At 39.4% G+C, this 19,370-nt stretch overlaps 5 protein-coding genes and 1 pseudogene across 5 annotated transcripts in view; 5 read left to right on the top strand and 1 right to left on the bottom strand.

Annotated features, from left to right (window-relative positions):
- Window positions 1-19,370, top strand: part of LOC101312889 (group 2 truncated hemoglobin YjbI-like) — a 771,661-nt gene that overhangs the window by 214,810 nt on the left and 537,481 nt on the right. The gene's annotated exons all lie outside the window — the stretch shown is intronic.
- LOC101314336 (mitochondrial pyruvate carrier 2-like) lies at window positions 552-2,493 on the top strand. Its single transcript, XM_004291256.1, has 5 exons — window positions 552-636; window positions 1,215-1,313; window positions 1,485-1,537; window positions 2,042-2,115; window positions 2,214-2,493. The coding sequence occupies exons 1-5, from the start codon at window positions 582-584 to the stop codon at window positions 2,257-2,259; spliced, it is 327 nt and encodes a 108-aa protein (XP_004291304.1). The 5' UTR covers window positions 552-581; the 3' UTR covers window positions 2,260-2,493.
- Window positions 2,831-4,824, top strand: LOC101309505 (F-box/LRR-repeat protein 4-like). Its single transcript, XM_004291239.1, has 2 exons — window positions 2,831-2,868; window positions 3,001-4,824. Exon 2 carries the CDS (start codon window positions 3,190-3,192, stop codon window positions 4,378-4,380), a length of 1,191 nt encoding a protein of 396 aa, XP_004291287.1. The 5' UTR covers window positions 2,831-2,868; window positions 3,001-3,189; the 3' UTR covers window positions 4,381-4,824.
- Window positions 6,333-7,598, top strand: LOC101295893 (pentatricopeptide repeat-containing protein At1g31790-like). The gene has a single exon (XM_004292856.1). It carries the CDS (start codon window positions 6,333-6,335, stop codon window positions 7,596-7,598), a length of 1,266 nt encoding a protein of 421 aa, XP_004292904.1.
- LOC101300307 lies at window positions 7,637-11,403 on the bottom strand. The gene is made up of 9 exons (XM_004291208.1): window positions 11,110-11,403; window positions 10,827-10,959; window positions 10,531-10,608; window positions 10,076-10,445; window positions 9,798-9,910; window positions 9,502-9,666; window positions 9,254-9,393; window positions 8,714-8,806; window positions 7,637-8,632 (listed from the first exon to the last, which is right to left on the bottom strand). The coding sequence occupies exons 1-9, from the start codon at window positions 11,187-11,189 to the stop codon at window positions 8,473-8,475; spliced, it is 1,332 nt and encodes a 443-aa protein (XP_004291256.1). The 5' UTR covers window positions 11,190-11,403; the 3' UTR covers window positions 7,637-8,472.
- LOC101295599 lies at window positions 15,483-19,357 on the top strand (annotated as a pseudogene).

Below are 19,370 nucleotides of genomic sequence, written 5' to 3'. Positions count from 1 at the left end.
ATTTTCTTTACGAAAATTATTTTATCTATTTTGTCAAAGACCATTTTAGGTTTTCTGTTGTTTTTTTAATACTAAACCTTAAGCCCTAAACCCCAAACCGTAAACCCTAAACCCTATACCCTATACCTTAAACCCTATACCCTAAACTCTAACCTTAAACTTTAAACCCTATACCCTAGACCCTGGTTTGAACTTGTTAAATACCCATGAATGTCATTTCATAAAAAACAGAAAATATTTGTTTATATTTTAGTTATAAAAAATCCACATGTCTAAATTTGATTGGAACGTAGAACCACGTCAGACTGTTACGTGGTCCTCCTATAGCATTTAAAAATTTCTTGAAACAAAAACTCCTAGCTAAATCATTATCATTATCAGTTTTTAATTTGGGAATCTTATTGCTGACCTGGTACACCTTTGTTGAAAGGAACAGTTGACCAAAGCGACATCGTTTTGGCCAGCCACCAAGACTCGAAATAAACTCTAAACCGTACACGTGTCGCCGTTGGCGTACTTAAACACAGTCGAGAGCTGATATTGAGCTTTTGAGGGAGAGAGAGTTGCAGAGAGAGAGATTCATGGCGACTTCAAAGCTCCAAGCGCTGTGGAACCACCCCGCCGGCCCTAAAACCAGTGAGTCACTCCCTTTCTCACTATCCCAATTCTCCGATTATTCGATTCAATTTCATCAAAATCATAAAAAGTTTCCATCTTTAATTCTGTTTTCGGGCGAATTAGGTCTTTCATTTTGGATTGAATTGAATTGGAAGGATCGGATTTAAGAATCAAGCTTTGTTTCTGGAAATTGGGATTGTTCGAAAACCCAAAATGAATCATCTTTTATATTGATCAAGTTTAGATTTTTGCAGTTTAATTTTGATGAGTTAGACTTCAAATTTAGAAACTAGGGGTTAACAAATGTGAAAGTAATCCGGGTTTAATAAAGTCGCAGCACACACAATTTGTCTGTTTGTGTTTATATTTGTACCTTTAATTTTTGTATGTAAACTTCTTGTATTGGGCAAAGCATCGTTTGAAACTTGGAAACAAGTGTGGCTCTTTTATTGATCGGTTACAATTACATTGAGTTCAGAGCGGATTAAGATTTGCTGCATTGTGATGTATAGTTTGGCATACAGATTATTCGATATTATTCCATTTGTTGTTTATTGTCTGTTAAGTGAGAACCTTACACTGCTTTGTTGTTGCAGTTCATTTTTGGGCACCAACTTTTAAATGGGGCATCAGCATAGCTAATATTGCTGACTTCGCTAAACCACCTGAGAATCTTTCATATCCTCAGCAAATAGGTTTGTTCGATGGTGCTGCTGTTTTATGTTTTTATAAAGTTTAAACCATGTGTGAGCATGCACACCACATACAAATTGGTTTTTAAATATTAAACTAGTGTTGTTGTAAAGAAACAGTCATTTTTCATTTGATTTTAGTCACCTCACCCTTTTTTGTTTGATATTACCCAGCTGTTGCATGCACTGGAATTGTATGGTCACGCTACAGCACTGTCATCACTCCAGTAAGTATAACCATGGGTATAATGATCCAGCATCTAGAAGTTCCCATGCCAAGATTTTTTTTAACTGCTTTACTCTGGGTAGTGTCACATAGTTACTTTTCTTTTCAAGTTCACTAATATGAAGACAAATGATTTATATTGGACAGAATTAGTTCGTAGGTTGATTTACTGGATTTGATCTAGTTCAGTACACAAACGATCATCAGTTTGACTGAAAATTTGCAAGAGAACGCTGACTAGTATTTCATACTTTGGTGATGCATGCATCTTCAACTACTGTCTCTACTTTCTGTTGTTATCTTGGTCATTATTATTGAATTTGTAGTGTCAATTGGGACCGTACATATCCTTTTTCCTTTGAAGGGAATTCATTGTTTTTTTTCTCTACTCAATAACAAAAACCAAGTAGTGAACATAGCTGATTAGCTTTACTTGGTTACTTTGTAGCTTGTTCAGATGGATTTTCTGATTTTGATTATTGGTCTCTGTAATTCGTAATTGCAGAAGAACTGGAATCTTTTTAGTGTCAACGTAGCAATGGCAGGGACAGGCCTCTACCAACTCTCACGGAAAATACGGTAAGTGAATTTCATCTCTTTTTTATTTGTAAATGTGATGGTCTCTTACCAAGTTATCCTTTGAATGTGGCCCTCCATGACATTCTTTTCAATTACAGGCATGACTATTTCTCTGAGGCAGAACCAGCTGTTGCAGAACAATGATGACGAAAATTGTTTGAACCACATCTCGTCATGGGTGCAAGGATTATGTTGCCTCTTTCCCTTGTTTTGATTTTAATTTTCTTACATGAGATTCCCTTGTTTGGAGGGTCTTGGATAGGAAAGTTTGATGTAGCGCGGGTTTTATGTATTTATCTTTTGATTGTGATCATGCCTGCTCGCTGCCTAACGGATTTGGAACAGTTCAACAGGCAAAAGTTCATGATTGACAAATAATCTCTTGGTCTAAATTTCTTCGTTTATCTGTTTCCATCTGCAGTACATATCTATAGCTCCATGTAGTTCATAATCCTGCTGCCCATGCCACCATATTTTAGAGTCGATGGGGGGATTCTGTGTTTAGCGGTGAGAAATGTTTAAATTGCTTGCTTATGTATGTCAAAAGTGTGTAAGTAACAAGTTATTGAACTGGCTGGCATAAACCCAAAACTCCCAGTTCTTCGAGGATGAAACTAATCAATTTCAATTGGCGGACCAAAAGTCCAGCCCTACTACCTACAACTCTCTTAACCGGTACGATTTTGTCCGCAGGGTTTCCGGCTCGGTTCTCGATCCTCAAAGAGACCCGAGTAGCCACAACTACATTTGAAAGTTACGTGTGGAATTCAGAGTGGGTTTGGCTACAATGCACCTCCACCAGTGCACCACCCTATTAATTTCCTCTCATATATAGTAAAAACCTACTACTCACGCCGCACGCTTTTCTTCTCTGTTTCTCTTCAGCATCTTTCCAGTCATTCACAACCGGAGCAACTTTCGGCGGCAACCATGGGCGGGCGGGCCGATCTGCATTGCTGATCACTCGCTCGATGATGAGTAGCTGAAGCCTTTCATCCCTAAACATCAGGTTTAATTCCCAACCTGTTCTTTATAGTTCCTCCAGTTTGGTTGTTTCGTTGGTCCAAAGAAAAAATGGGTATAGACGCTAAAAGGAAATCAGGGTATATTAATTCCATGTTGAACGACGATTTACTTGCCCAAATCCTTAACAAGGTCGACCAGGAAGAAGGTAGAAAATCATTCTCCGAGGTGTGCAAGCAATGGTTAACAGTTGAGCGTCTAAGCCGAACATCACTTCGGGTTTGCCGACCCATGTTCCCATTGGAGCTACTGACTAAGTTCCCAAACTTGGTCGATTTCAGAACAACACGGGAGCTTACCAAAAAAAGAAAAAGGCGAAATAAACAAGCATGGTTTTATCCACCGACTGACACCCGACTCGAATTCATTGCCAAAACATGTCCCAAACTCGAGACCTACATGGCGAGCTTTTATGAAACTAGACATGTCCAAAGTGATGGTCATTTGGGGACGGAAGGTCTACGAGCTTTGGCCATTGGGTGTCCTAAATTGTCCAGACTTATGTTTCAGGGTAGCAAGGTTGTAGGGAATGCTGGAGTTGATGCGCTTTTTCAATCAGCACATAACTTGAAGTCTTTGCATTTGGATGTTAACTCTCTCATCTCTGATCATGCATTTAGAGCAATTGGGTCGTCTTCCATAAGCACGTTGGAGTTAACATACTGTCCGAATGTTACTGATGTCGGATTGGGATTCCTGGCAAATGGATCTATCTCTAGAACCCTCAGGAAATTGGTCCTTGAGCGTTGCCGTGGAATCACTGATACTGGGATCCAGCTTTTGGTCAACTTGCGTAGCTTAGAGCACCTCGAATTGACCGGCTTCAACCAAGTGACTGATATTGGAGGTGTGGCAATCTCAACAATTCAAACCCTCAGGGAATTGAAATTGAGTGCCATTTGGAAGTTGTCAGACCGTACATTTTTTGCTCTTGCTGAGAATTGCCGCAACTTGGAAGTACTTGTTTTGCATCATACAGGGTTGAATGCACCTGTAACCAGAGCTAGCATTCATCCATTTTCAAGACATAAATGCTTGAAATACCTTGCATTGCATGGTTTCAGCAACTTAGATAAGTCTGATCTGGAAATAGTGCTTGGATGCCCCTCATTGGAGTCTCTGGTGTTAGACAAGTCGTTAATTGGTACTTTCGGATTGATGCATGGGAACAGCGTTGGAAGAGTGGTCAAATTTGAATCCATTCATAATCCCCTTCTCCATTTCATCCCCACTGTGTGGTAAAGCGTCCCTCCGTCTTATTTTGTGAAGTCGAATTTCAAATGTGTTTTGTCGGTCATATGCTTTTGATTACATTGGATGATGTCAAGGAATGATCTTTCTGTTTGTTTCTGTATGAAATGGAACATCTTCTATGTGTATCATGTATTTGAAAGCTGTTGCTAATGAGTGAGAGTTTGTTATTATATTAATATGGCTGCTTGGTAAATGTTTGATGTTATCATATATTCTGTATTTTCATTTTCTGTATCCCTTCCATAAAGGGCTAGTTTTGTTTAGTTAATAGTCTGTGAAACTTGTGTTCCTCAGTTGTTGATTAAGTGAATTCCCATTGTTTTCTTAAGTAGAAGTTCCAGATTATTTTTTTTGGAGGGTTTGCCAATGCAGCTTTAACATATCTGAACGACTTTTGTTGGAGATTTGTTGTGAAAGACTTTTATTGTTTTTTCATTGTTTTAGTTTTATGATTGTATCTTTCGAACATAGAGATATTTCCCCCCAAGGAGAGGAATTGTCGTATGCTTTTCCATATCATGGACTTCAGTGGTATGTCCTTTTCTTTACCCTTTCATCTGGATTTCACCTGCTTCTTTCTTAAAATCCATCACTTCATGGACCTTCCTCTCTCCTTGCCTCTTATCAGTCTTATGTCCTTTGAGCTTTAGTCAGCAGAACAGTATTTTTGATAGACTTTGAGTTGTAGGGCTACTCTAGCCTTGCAAAATGCAGTTGTCTATGAATACATTAGTACAAGTAGCAAAGCAAGGAGTCCTAGAACCAGTGATTATTCCAAGGCACATAAGATGTCTAATGAATTTTGAGCAGATATAGATGCAGAGATCACTTTTGTATATGATGCAAGTGAATAGGTACCATTAAGCTGTTTGGAAGTGAAGAAGTACCATTAAGCTGTATATGATGCAAGTGAACAGGTACCATTAAGCTGTTTTGTTTAAGCTGCTGGGCAATTCATAATTTCCCATGGGTTTCATTTTGTTGATCTGCAGTTTCCTGCTTCTTACTGTGCCTTTTTGGTCCATCTTACAGCAGGAGAATAAAGTTGTGGACACCAATTGTTACTTCTGTTGTTCATACTCTGCTTGTTGTATTCTTGCTGCAATTATGGCACCAATTCTTGCCCTTACTTTCCCAAAATATCAAATGAGACCCAAGTCTGCTAAACTCAATGTGGTAGTATCAAAAGGTATATACTTCTTTCTACAAAAAAAAAAAAAAAAAGGTAATATATTATAAACTGAGGAAAGAAAATCAATCGATAAAGAATGGATAGAAAATCTTGAGAAATTTATTTAAATGAATAAATATATATTTCACTCAATTCTGTCTGGGGGATGACATCTCATCCATAGAACTGATACACTTTAAACACATCAAACACAAGACTATAGTGATTCTGTAAAAGAATGAACTATCAATTTCTTCATCTCGTCACACACATTTATTGTTACCGAGACCAACCTAGCTCATCCGCCAATTATTTGAGCTGGGTTGGTCTTGGTGTTAAGGTTGGCTTGGCGAGGAGGTCACCGAACCCGAAACGAAGAAAGCCGGGAACTCCTATGCCCCTGTGCGCCGGCGCCCCAATTATTTTCTAGCCACGTCATTGTGTTTTAGAGCCAACTGTATAGCCACGTCATTAGTTTTTTTTTTAAAGGTGGGTGGCCGAGCTCGCCTATGCCCACATCACCTACAACCGCCTAGGCGTGTCTCTTTCCGCATAGCCCGATGAGGCCCAGTTCGCCTATTATTTTATTTTTTTACATTTTTCTTTAAAAAAATGCGGCCCAGACCATGTAAGCCCACATCACCTACGACCGCCTAGCCATGTCTCGGGTCCGCCTAGCCCACAGAGGCCCAGTTCCCTAATCGTTTTTTATTTTTTTATTTTCAGAATATTGCTGACACTGTGACAAGAAAAACCGATCATCAATTCAATGGGAATTACAGCACCATTTCTAGGAGTAGGAACGAGCTCCGGTTATGGCAGTTGTGAATACCGCCCTAGATTTTCAACTACCAACCAGAACCACCGGTCCATATCCAAATTCAGATTACCTCTCCCGCGCAGCTCAAAATCAAACCCTCTCACTTCCAACAATACTACTAGAAAGAAGAACAATACAAGGAAGAAGAGGAAAAAGAATGAGAATGGGTCGAGGTGCAGCACCTCCGATATTCTGCGGTTGATGGATGGGCTCCAAGTCCCAGTAACATCAACAACTCTATCTGACAATCACATGTACGCTTCTCTCATCAACGATTGTTCCGACTCCGGCGCGGCTCTCCACTTACAGGCCCACCTCACTAGAAAGAGCCCACCACCTCCTCTACATTTGCTCAACCGCCTGCTTCTCCGTCACGTCTGTAACGGCCGTTTGGATAATGCCCACCAGCTGTTCGATGAAATGCCGCTTAAGGACTTCAACTCCTGGGCCACCTTGATAGTTGCGTATGCCCAAAATGCCGACTACGCGGAGGCCCTGAGGTTGTTCCTGAGCATGCTGCACCTGCAGGACTGTCATGTTGATATCTCGGAGTTTCCTGCTTGGATCATGGCTTGTGTTCTCGACGCTACGATGGATGTGGGATTAGGGGAGCAGCTCCATGGCTGCTGTCTCAAGTTGGGTCATGCTAATCGTGATATGTTTGTTGCCACCTCCTTGATCAACTTGTACGGCAGATTGAGGTGCCATGAAGCTGCGCAACGCGCCTCCCTTGGGCTCTCGCAGCCTAATGCGCTGACATGGACGGCTAGGATGATCAACAACTCTAGAGGAGAGCGGTTTTTTGAAGTGATCAGTGACTTTAAGGAAATAGGGAGGGCTGGGATAAGTAAGAACACTAGTATGATCTCTTGTGTCCTCAGGGCGTGTGCTAGGATGCATGATAGTGGTTTCAGGGGCAGACAAGTTCATGCCAATGCCATCAAACTTGGTGTGGATTCCCATTCTTTTGTGCACTGCGGGTTAATTGATATGTATGGAAGAAACGGGCTACTTAGAGATGCGAAACTGGTGTTTCAGACGTTCAACGATACAACATCTACTGCGTGTTGGAATGCCATGCTTACAAATTACTTGCGGAATGGGTTACACATCGAAGCCCTCAAGTTTCTTTATGAGATGCAGGCAGATGGGTTGCAGCCTCAGGAATATCTGCTGGATCAAGTGAGGATTGCTTGCGCTAGTAATGGTCTATAAAACATGATTTTGCTAATTTTAGGTGATTCTTATATATGGAGCAAGCAGAATGCAACAGCAACGATGAATTATACACTTGTGATGGGACAGAAGACATTAAACCAGTGATATGGACACTGCTAGTTCTGCATCTTGATCCTTATCCAGGTCTAAAAAGATTGATGGAGACAAGTGATGGCACTATAGTAGAGCTCAAATCAGATTGGCATATCTGCTGATGATGCTGACCCAACTTGCGACGTGTTGTATGTCATATCTAGTTTGTATTTTTGTACAGCATACTTTGCCTAAAACCCCATGTGCATATCGATGTAGAGAAACTCGGCTACAACATCTACATGTTCTTATCTGGTTTGGTAATGGAGAATTTGTATATTGTGGAAGATAACTTTGAAAAGGCACCATCTTCATCCTCCTCCAGTTACCTGCCGACACTTCCGTAAGCCAAAATTTTCACCCGCAAAGGTATGTTTCAATTTACTTTCTGATTTAACCATGTGGACAAAGGTTAAATTTTAGTACCACGCCATTTCTAACGACGACATTTCCGGAAATGTCTTACCAACGTAAATTCATCGCCATGTTATATCAACAGACAAAAACCACGCCTAACACTCCACCACCACCCACACCACAGCTACGTTACAAGTTCCACATGTTTCATTGTTTCTTTCCTTGTTATACTCTCTCAATATGCATAAAGAGATCTCTAAGCGTAGTTGGTGAAGTAATGTTGCCTTGAGATCGTACGATCAACCCTAGTTTGTAGTTTGTTCTTCCAAATCCATGCTATTATACATATTTCTGGGACAAATTAACAGTAGCAGATGCAGTTCAAGTAAACCGAGAGGTTGCTGGTTATGTACTCGAGAAGTTAAGAGACTTTCACTTGACTTGAGTGCTCTAAAGATTTCCACGATGATTCAAGCCGCAGCAGATGCAACTTCTCGACAAATGGTTCAAGAACTTCTGCCTCTTCTTCTGGGGCAAAAGCCATGCAGATGCTAAGCTCTTGGACAGCCTTCCCGTACTCCCTGGCATTCACCATTACGCTTAAGTTAGGACCAGTCATTTGAATTTAGAAATCAATTTGGTAAAACCTATATCAGACGTACCTATTGTAGTATAGCATCATGCCATGGTCTCTCCTCGAGGCCCAATTATGTGGTTGGAGGATCAACAATCTTTCTGAAGCCATGATGGCCAACCTGTAAATGAGTCATACTTTAAATGGGAGAAACCAATCATTTGCGACGGAACATACAGAAGAAATTGACCGCTGTGCAATTACATTTTCATTTAAGAACAATGGTAATGAAACAAACAATGAAACCAGAAAAGGGAGCTCAGAATAAAATCTAATAAGTAGCAGACTGTGAGAAGGTAAAATTATATCATTGAAACATGAACCCTGTCTTTGAGAATGATCAGAGATCATCATCACCTCACTTACATTGAAAGAAACTAGTTTTTATTTTATTTGCATAGAAAAATGACATTATGGCAATTCTAATATAGAAACCAACATGAACTTGCTAGTCATTTATGTCAAGCAGCCAAACCCAAGTTATTCATTCCTCGAACTAATTAGGACCATGCAAATTGGTGCCTGTAATCTTGTTACATTGAAATTTTTAAGGCAAAAGAAACATTACCTTAGTTCTTGGGGTCGTAACAGAGGAGCCTTTGAATCAGTGATCTTGTAAAGTTTATCATGAGCATTGTGAACATGCCTGAGTGGAGAAGTCAGCATCAGTCCATGAGTTGATCTTGAAGCATGTTTCCAGTGAAGCCTCTGCATTATTTGATACTTATTTGTTAATTACAATTAATGAAAACAGAAAAAAACTATAGCTCATGAAAATACATAAAATGCTTTTTATAATGTGATTTCAGAACTTACAACAAGATTTGCCAAGGCAATCCCAATAATGTCTCGGTTAGTAGCTATCTCGAGACCCGACAGTGAATTGCTTGTTAAATCTGATGCCTTTGATCTAGGGTCTTCGACACACCTTCCATTGACAATTGCAAACAGACTGTGCCCTGACGTTACCTTGAACAGCTCCTAAACAAAACAAGAACAATGATAGGCATGCATACATTACTTCAGGTAAGGATATATGATGATGAATAGCAGAAAGTAGATATTGAATTTCTGATCCATAAGCAAATATGAAGGTGAAAATATTAACAAACCTCTGGATTTCCTGTTTGCGGCCAGATCAAAAATTCTTCCCCAACTCGAGATCCCACTATGGTCAGACTAAGTCTTCGGCAGACCTCAATGTATATAATGCTAAGCATTATTGCTGTCAAGAGAAAACACATATTTAGCCATCATGCTACATCAAACATATTTCAAAGAATCTTATCCCAGAAGTATTTATCAAAAGCCTTCAAAACAAAGATCAGCAAGAAATATGCCTTTAATCAGTGACTAAATATGTATAAAGGAAGCAAGGGTCAAACTTCACCAATTCCACATCCAGAGCTTAGAACTAAGTGCAAGTATGAATTCTTTGGATCTCCAAGAACGGGCGACCTTCTGAAGCCTCTTGACTCAAAAAGAACCATATTTACTGCCTCCAAAACTTGAGCCAAATGACAACCTATGTCTTTTGAAATTAGCTCTGCTTCAACTTCTTTGGCAATAGCATCCAGTTCAGCCTGCCAATCATGTATAGTTTTCCCAGCCAATGACATGCCCTCCACATCATTCCACTCTTGCTCTTGGGGAGTTGGTGGGCCAGAAACACCTTTTCTTTCCTTATGAATTGAGAAAGCATCCATCTCTCGATTAAAAGCCATAAATGCTTCATCTTCAGCTGCTATGTAGAGCAAAGCCTGCAACATCAAGTAGTACTTAACATGAGACTAAAAGCTAGCACTTTGGTTTCTAGTACACCTTAACATGAAAGATATATTATACCTTCGCAAGAGAGACGTCCTTGTCTTTGGACCGGAAGGAGATTTCCTGAGTAAACTTTTGTCTGGCAGCCTTAAGAACCTAGCATTGTTCAAGACCAAACAGCACTTTCAACTTCGAATTGGGAATCAATAACGACATAGTAATCGAAAATAAACAAACAAGAAAGATAAATGCCAAGCACAAAACCTAGCAATTGGATACATCATTTATATCAATAGGGAGAGAGGTTTAACAGAGGTCTGGTAAATTATGGAAACCACGGCCTAGTTATGACAGGTGATGAGCAAATTAGAAACCTGCTGATAAATTTGGGCACGAGGGGAAGCAGCAGAAGCAGAAGAAGCAGAGCCAAGAACAAGGCTCCTCCTCCTCCTCTGGTACTTGCTCGATTTCGTGGTCCTCTCATCATAACCATTCCATCGAACATACCTATATGACGGTCATTGGTCAAGAACAAACGGTATTCCCACTTTGCCTTACACACACGCTACTCCTCTCTAATCACACTTACTTAGCTAGAATTTGCAATCAACAACTCAAATTAGCAGTGTTAATCAAGATTAACAGCACAGGCTTTACCTCAGGCTCCGCCGATCGTCACAGTCAGCAGCGCAGACGGAAGCTGAGCGAGTCATCAGCGGTGGCAGACACGACGCCATTGAAATAGCTCTCTCTTTTCCAATCGAGACTAAAACAATGTCAAAATCAGTCAAACAGAAATTAAAGCTCTATAAATCAAACACCGCATCAGAGCTGCAATCACAAGAATCGGCCATGGAATTGAGCTCAGGAGAACAATGAACTCCAGTACAAGAAGAACGGTAACAATCGAGGCAAATTAGATACGGTGAAACTTCCATAGCTATGAGGACGCCACTGGTATGGAAGATAGTCCGTACAAATGTAGCTCGTATGCTTTTAAATACAAGTCGGAGATGATGGATGATGATGATGATGGGGATTCCACCCACATCATTATTTTATTATTTCAATGTAGTAGCACCAGTGCAACAATAGCTTATCTTGTTTTTATATATTAGTTTATTGACGTATCACAGATTTCGGATAGAGAGCTGACTACGCCGGAGCCAGCTGCCTTACCTAACCTTAACCGGAAGCTGACCGGTAATTTGACGACCCGGCCCGAAAGGACCAGGCCCAGCTCGGCCCGGCAGTTATGGTTGACGTGGGTGTCAATTCTTCTTCAATTCACACCTATTTTAATGTGGTCCTGTCAGTAGTCATTTTCCAGCCAATTGTGTTTTTTACCTGTTTAATATTACGGAGAATATGCTCTGTAGATGCAGATATTTTTATTTTTTATTTTAATTTAAATGATACAAAAATATCTAGTTCCCACGTAAATCAGGAGGTACATGTTCATATTGGATTGCCAAGACAAAGGTCATATTCAATGAATTCATCACTTGCTAAATTTGTTCTTTTCTTTCTTTACAAATATAGTCGGTTGTTTGTTAATATAGCAATCATCCGGGTCAGTAGGATAGATTTTGGTATATTTTTGTCTCAATGGATTTTCCTATGCTCGTGAGTTGTGATATTTATTCCAAAATGTATTGAGTATAAAAGTTTTTTGAGTGTAGTATACTTCTACACGATAATAGATATTAATAATTCAATGTAGAAGTTAATCGTATGGCATCAAACACGACTCAGTTTAATAATAAAATATCAAATATATTAGTGAATATATCATTCAAACATACTAGCCTACAGTCACATATGTTTGCCAACCATATTACACGTTAAATAAAATAAAATAAAAATCGATTGAAATTGTATGAGCTTATTAGTCTCGATCATAATGGGTGGTACAATCAGTTTTTCCTCTTTTAGTATAACCTTAATGATACAACTCATACAAGTAATCATATGAGAAAAATATTTCTATATATCCTTAAATCAAATATGACTCTTTATAGCTATTTCTTCTCAAAAAAAAAAAGAAATGACTCTTTATCATTCAAACAAACTACATTAGAGTCATTATTATTCGGCTGTTTAGTGTACAAAGGACCATTTTCAAATGTGATAGATGTGGCCGTAAAGGTTTTCAACTTACAACTAGAAGGGGCCTTCAAGAGTTTCGATACCGAGTGTGAAATGCTAGGCAATATTCGTCATCGAAATCTGATCAAAATCATTAGTTGCTGGGTTTGGTTTTAATGAAAGGTTCTTATTCATCAAATAAAGAAAAAAAAAAAAGACTTTGCTACTCGTCTCAATCTAAGTAAAACTAGGACATAGTTGCCAATATATTTACACAGTTAAATAGACTGAAAACCGTATAAGACTATTAGTCTCAATCTTATTGGGCGGTACCATATGTTTTCCTTTTTTTTATTATAACCTTAATGATACAATTAATCGTATGAGGAAGATGTTTCTCCTTCTATATATTTGTTTGGTGATAGAGCGCAGTCTCAATCATGCAACTGGATTATTATGAGATTAGGTAGAAAGATTAGCCAACCAGGGAAGAATTTTGTCGTGTACCAACTTGGGCCTGTCATCGTGGGGGCAATGCCCAACTCCTTGCAAAACGGAGAGGCTCACATTGGAGAAGGTAAGGAAGAAAAGTATTTCCCAACAGGCCCATCAAGATGAGTGAACGGGTCTTCATCGCCCCATAAGACTAGAATGGGTTGGGAGAGGCCTGGTATCAACTGAACCGGGTTTGGTCCAGGTGGGCCTGTGATGATCCCGGGTCATCCAATGCACCCGGGTCATTTGTTGGTTCCATGATGATCTACAAAATTAGTGACCATAAATCATCAAAACTTCTCATTAGTGACCAAAATCTACCATTCTTTCCTCCTGTATGATTTCACAACATGACAATACCTCAACTAATTCGTCGTCCACGGATTCTTTGTTAGCATATACAGACAATAAGATATTTCTTAAACTTTTCCTGCAGCAGGCATTCGACATGATTAGATTAGATCATAACTATGTAAAAAGTTTTTACCATACTTGAGAGCTTTTACGTACTGTACCTCTGTCTAACACGTTCAAAGATGAAGGAAGCAATAGGTCGTTGCTGCAACAAGAAGTCGATTAGCAAGAGCAAAGGGAAGATCAGCTTGATCCTCCAATCATCAACAATGGCCTTGTTATTCATCCCACCAGAGCAATTTAAAAGCACTAGACCTCGCACCAGTCCTTGCTTAGATTCTAGAACGTTGCACCAAAACATGCAGAAGTAACTAATTAATTAGTGTAAGCAGATAATTAAGCTGTTTGTAATTAATCAGGGTTAATTCACTAATTAAGGCTTGAATTAAGCTGCACCTGAGGCAGAAATTACACATGCAAGGCTTCCCACAGAGTTGACAATAACATATATATGATTGAAACATTTAGACCATTAATTTACATGCATCGGATCATAATAAATTAACTATCATTATCGATCACCTCGTATATCTTGACTCACCAACTTCTTGGAATAATTGGAATAATATTAAGGCTTCCCTTGATCTCCAAACTTAGCTAGTATTATTAACCAGGAAGTCAAATATTTTGTTTAACATATCTTCTAAAATCTTCTATATGACCAGATGAAGTAATCATTTCTTAGTATATATCTGAATTGTGGAAAAAGCTCGCTTCCTAATTCCTATATCAGTTGACCTTGCATTTTCTCCAATCCATTCTTAATTTTTCTCATTATTTTTTTTCCCGATGAATTCTCATTATTTCATTGATACATCTACATGGCTGCTAATTTTTACATTAGTCAACTAATTTTAGGCTTATTATTTCAGTTTCTCTACTAATTAATCAGTTCAAATGGTGACTTAATATGCCTAATTATATTCTCGAAAATTTGTGACCATGCCATGACAAGACCAAGACCACTGATCAGAATCCTTAATTTGTATATATAGCTAATTTATATGATTAAAAATGTGTAGGTCTGATTTCATTTGCTATACGGCATATACCAACCTCTCTAAACCGATGGGGTTCTCATATTTAAACCCTTATTGACGCGGTCAACCAAAATAAGGGTTTTAACACGAGTACACTAAGGTAAAAGCGTAAAAAAAGATACATCACATGAAGATGATTGGAAGTAATTGATTAACTTGCTCGAGTACTGAAAAATTAATCTCAGCTGGAGTGAGAACCCTAGCTACCATCCGTTTTTCAAAGAAACTATTTACTCTCTTTCACTCTCTTCATTTACCCCATGCAGAAATCTTTACTGATTACGTACGTCAGTGAATATATACTTGTGTGTGTGTATAACAAACGCCATATGTCATATATGATCTTCCCAAAGAGTTGATTAAAGACCAAGACCAATGAAGAAGAGAGACATACGAGCTAGCAATCAAGCTAGCACGGGTTTCATTATTTTGCACATGCATTCACTGATCGAATTCAGAAGCAATGTCTAATTGTCTATGCTTACGTTGATTTGGTCGTAGGGGTATATATTTGGAGCATATATAGCTAGCTAATTAGTTAGTAGTTAGCTGCAAAGACTAGTATTGTATACAAAAAAGACAAAACAATAACTTTGAATGTTTCAATTCGACCAGATTATTTCAGACACGTCCCATTCGTATTGATATGGCAAATCAAATTAATCACCAAGAAGAAAGGGATGCACAGATCCACTTAGATCAGTCAGTTAGTCACCCAAAACTCCAAAAGCCTAGGTTTATATATAGCTATTGACTCGTTGATAGCAGCAGTTTAACAGCGTGAAAATTACATACACTCTCTCAAGCAGCCAATAATGAATTGTATATTCTTTTTTCACTTAATTCTTCCTGTATAGAGGTCTATATAAAACCCAGACGATCCGGTTTCAAAACACTAATTAGCCAATACCTTAACCTCCAACAACAAGTTTCCAAGTCCTACATATAATAACTACCAGACTCTCCGAGCTAGATAGAGAATATTCAGACGCGATGAAGATGATCAAGAATATTCACATCATCTCTCTTTGTTATTCTCTCTGTGTTTTCTCTAGTACTTTCGTGGCCGTGGCGGCACAGAATAATAATCCGGTGAATGTGGGAGTTGGAGTGGTTCTTGATTCCTCTTCTGGGTTTGGGAAGATGGGATTGAGCTGCATCAACATGTCGCTCAAGGACTTCTATGCCTCTCATCCCAATTACACCACCAGGCTGCTTCTGCACCAGAAAAACTCATCACCCGCAGACGTTGTTCTTACTGCGGCTGCAGGTTAGTTCTATTTTGATTTCTCAATAGAACTCTCTGGTGTTTTTCGACCTATGCTTTCTCTTATCCAGTTCTTCCTTCATTTCATTGTTTCTTTCTCTGCTGCATGTTTTACTCTCTTATCATTTTCGCATCTGTTCTATTCCATGAATAAGAAGTTGGTCGATATTTTCGGGGTTTTTCAGGATTGAATTTACTCTATACCACGCACATCAACGTTAGTTTTTATTTTTCTCACCATCAGAATTGGATCGTCGTTAGCATTATTTATTTTCTCACCAACACGCACCACAAATATTGGATGAAATATCGGTTATTAATCTTTTTAAAAGTTTTTTCCGTTATTGCTCACCACCAGAAGCTTGGATCGTTTCTGAGGAATTGGCATGGTATAGTTAGTTATTCCAGCTGTCGAGTACTCGATCTTGACATTATTAATCAATCAGCTGTCTGGCTTTTTGTAGAAGTTTTAGAAACTTTGAACAATATGGTTTTGGAATTTCTATATTACATATACACAACGATATATAGTACTGTTGACTTAACCATCTACATGTTTATTCATTTTTATTCATTTTTATTTGATAGAAAATATAACTTGCAAAACCAGAAATCTAACACAGCTCTTTGAACTCTCTAATTTGGAGTAATTTCTATTTTACAGCTCTGGACCTAATAAATAACGATCAAGTGCATGCCATCATAGGCCCAGAATCTTCAATGCAGGCCATCTTCCTAATAAGCCTCGGAGAAAAAGCCCATGTCCCCATAATCTCATTCTCCGCCACAAACCCATCTCTCACTTCAATCCGCTCCCCTATTCATCCGCGCCGCTCAAAACGACTCGTCGCAGGTGAAAGCCCTAAGCGCCCTAATCAAAGCCTTTGGCTGGCGACAAGTCGTCCCCATCTACGCAGACAACGAGTTCGGCGAGGGAGTCATCCCTTACCTCTCCGATGCTCTACAACAAGTTGACGTCAGAATCCCTTACCGGACCGTACTTCCGTCCAAAGCCTCCGATGAACATATCGAAGCGGAGCTTCTTAAATTGGTGGCCATGCAGACAAGAGTCTTCATCGTCCACATGTTGCCTGAACTTGGTTCTAGGGTTTTCGAGAAGGCTAAGAAGCTTGGGATGATGGAGGAGGGCTATGTTTGGATCATGACAGATGGAATGTCCAACCTTTTTAGCTATATCAGTTCTGCTTCTATGATGGAAAATATGCAAGGGGTTTTGGGTGTGAAAATTTATGTGCCGCGTACAAATGAGCTTGAGGGTTTTAGGGTTAGGTGGAAGAGGAAGTTCCAGGGAGACAATCCAGGTGTTGATGTGGATTTGGGCGTGTTTGGATTTTGGGCTTACGATGCTGCTACGGCAGTTGAGGAGGTTGTGAGGAGTAGTAATGGAAGCTTAGGGTTTCAGAAGTCGAATTATTCCGATAGTTCTAATGATTTGGAGAGGATTGGTGTGTCGATAATTGGTTCTTTACTAGTGGAAGCATTGTCGAGGACTAATTTCCGAGGGCTTTCAGGGCGTTTTAGCCTCCAAAATGGGCAGCTACAATCATCAACATTTCAGATTGTTAATGTGTTTGGTAGTGGGGAGAAGGTGATCGGGTATTGGACACCGGAAAATGGACTTGTGAGAAGCTTGAATTCCAAAATCACAATGAACAGCTCATACTCTACTTCGAATACTAGTCTTGGGTCTATTATATGGCCTGGAGACTCCATCTCTGCTCCAAAAGGTTGGCAGATTCCTGCAAGCGGAAAGAAGTTGAAGATTTTAGTACCAGTTTGTGGGTTCAAGGAGTTTGTGAATGTGACGTTTAATCCTAACACCCACACAAGCAATGTCATGGGTGGATACTGCATAGAAGTCTTCAAAGCTGTAAAGGAAGCACTGCCTTATGATATAGAATATGACCTTGTTGCTTATGCCATGCCTAATGGTAGCCTTGCTGGTAATTACAATGATTTGGCCAATGAAGTATATCTTGGGGTAAGCCTTTTATACTTGTGTAATATTATTCCTCGCAGATTATGCAAGTTATTTTGCTGAACAATGGCACTTTTTACTTGACAGAATTATGATGCTGCAGTCGGAGATATAACCATTAGAGAAAACAGGTCCTTGTACATTGATTTTACTTTGCCATTCACAGAATCTGGGGTATCCATGATTGTGCCAATTAAAGATAACAAAAATAAAAACGCATGGGTGTTCTTGAAGCCTTTGACTTGGGACCTTTGGGTAACAAGTGGTTGTTTCTTCATATTCATTGGGTTTGTGGTTTGGGTTTTTGAACATCGGATTAACGAAGACTTTCGAGGGCCTCCTCCCCATCAGATTGGCACAAGCTTGTGGTTCTCCTTCTCGACCATGGTTTTTGCACACCGTAAGTTCCTTAACCTCAATATGGTGATTGACAATAAATCTTTTGATCACTAACGGACTAGGTGAATACTACTCGTACTAAAAAACAACATTCTTTTGCCTCATATACGGTTCTCATTATTGTTCATTCCATTTTATGTTTGTGATCTTTTGTCACAGGGGAAAGAGTAGTGAGCAACTTGGCTAGGTTTGTAGTGATCATATGGTGTTTCGTCGTCCTCATTTTGACTCAAAGTTACACCGCCAGTTTAACATCACTCTTAACATTTCAACAGCTCCAACCAACTGTTACTGACGTAAACTGGCTTCTGAAGAATAGAGAGAATGTTGGCTACCAATCAGGTTCTTTTGTTTTTGGGATTTTGAAACAGCTAGGGTTTCAGGATAAAAATCTGAGGACCTTTGATACTGCTGAACAATTGAACGAACTTTTTCGTAACGGGACTGCAAATAATGGGATAGCGGCTGCATTCGATGAGATCCCCTATATGAAATTGTTTCTTGCAACTTACTGCTCGAAATACACCATGGTTGAGCCAACGTTCAAAGCTGATGGTTTTGCCTTTGTAAGTGATTTACTTATTTTCTCATCTAATGTGATCTCTTTTTGAGTTACATGTTTAGGGTTTAGGGTTGATCTCTTTCTGACGAAATTTGTAACTTTGAACTTGACAGATCTTCCCAAAAGACTCACCTCTTGCTCGCGATGTTTCAAGGGCAATCTTAAATGTGAATGAGGGTGGTGAAATGCAAAAGATTGAGGACAGGTGGTTCAAAAGAAAAGAATGTCAAGACACAACGAACAATGTCTCGTCCAACAGTCTTAGCCTCGAGAGTTTTTGGGGCCTCTTCCTCATTGCCGGCGTCGCTTCATCATTGGCTCTCATCATATTTTTTGCCATGTTCTTGTATGAACACAGGCACATTCGCTTGGATTCAGAATCTTCATTTTGGAGAAAAGTTCTTGTCATGTTAAGAATTTATGACCAGAAAGACCTCAGCAGCCATACCTTTAAGAAGAGTGGAATGGAATTTCACCCTAACTACCCCCCGAGTCCATCAAGCTTTTCAAACCACACTGAAGCGCACAATGTGTTTGCAGATCAGCGGACAATACCTCCTTCTCCTGAGCATGGTGATTTGAGTCCCACTAATGGTCAATCAACCAGAGAGATTGAATTAGCTATTGAGCGTCCTAATTAGATTGCCCAATTTA

Source organism: Fragaria vesca, linkage group LG2, assembly GCF_000184155.1.
Source record: "Fragaria vesca subsp. vesca linkage group LG2, FraVesHawaii_1.0, whole genome shotgun sequence".
In the NCBI taxonomy this organism is placed as follows: Eukaryota; Viridiplantae; Streptophyta; class Magnoliopsida; order Rosales; family Rosaceae; genus Fragaria; species Fragaria vesca.
This window is presented reverse-complemented; position numbering and strand designations above follow the sequence as displayed.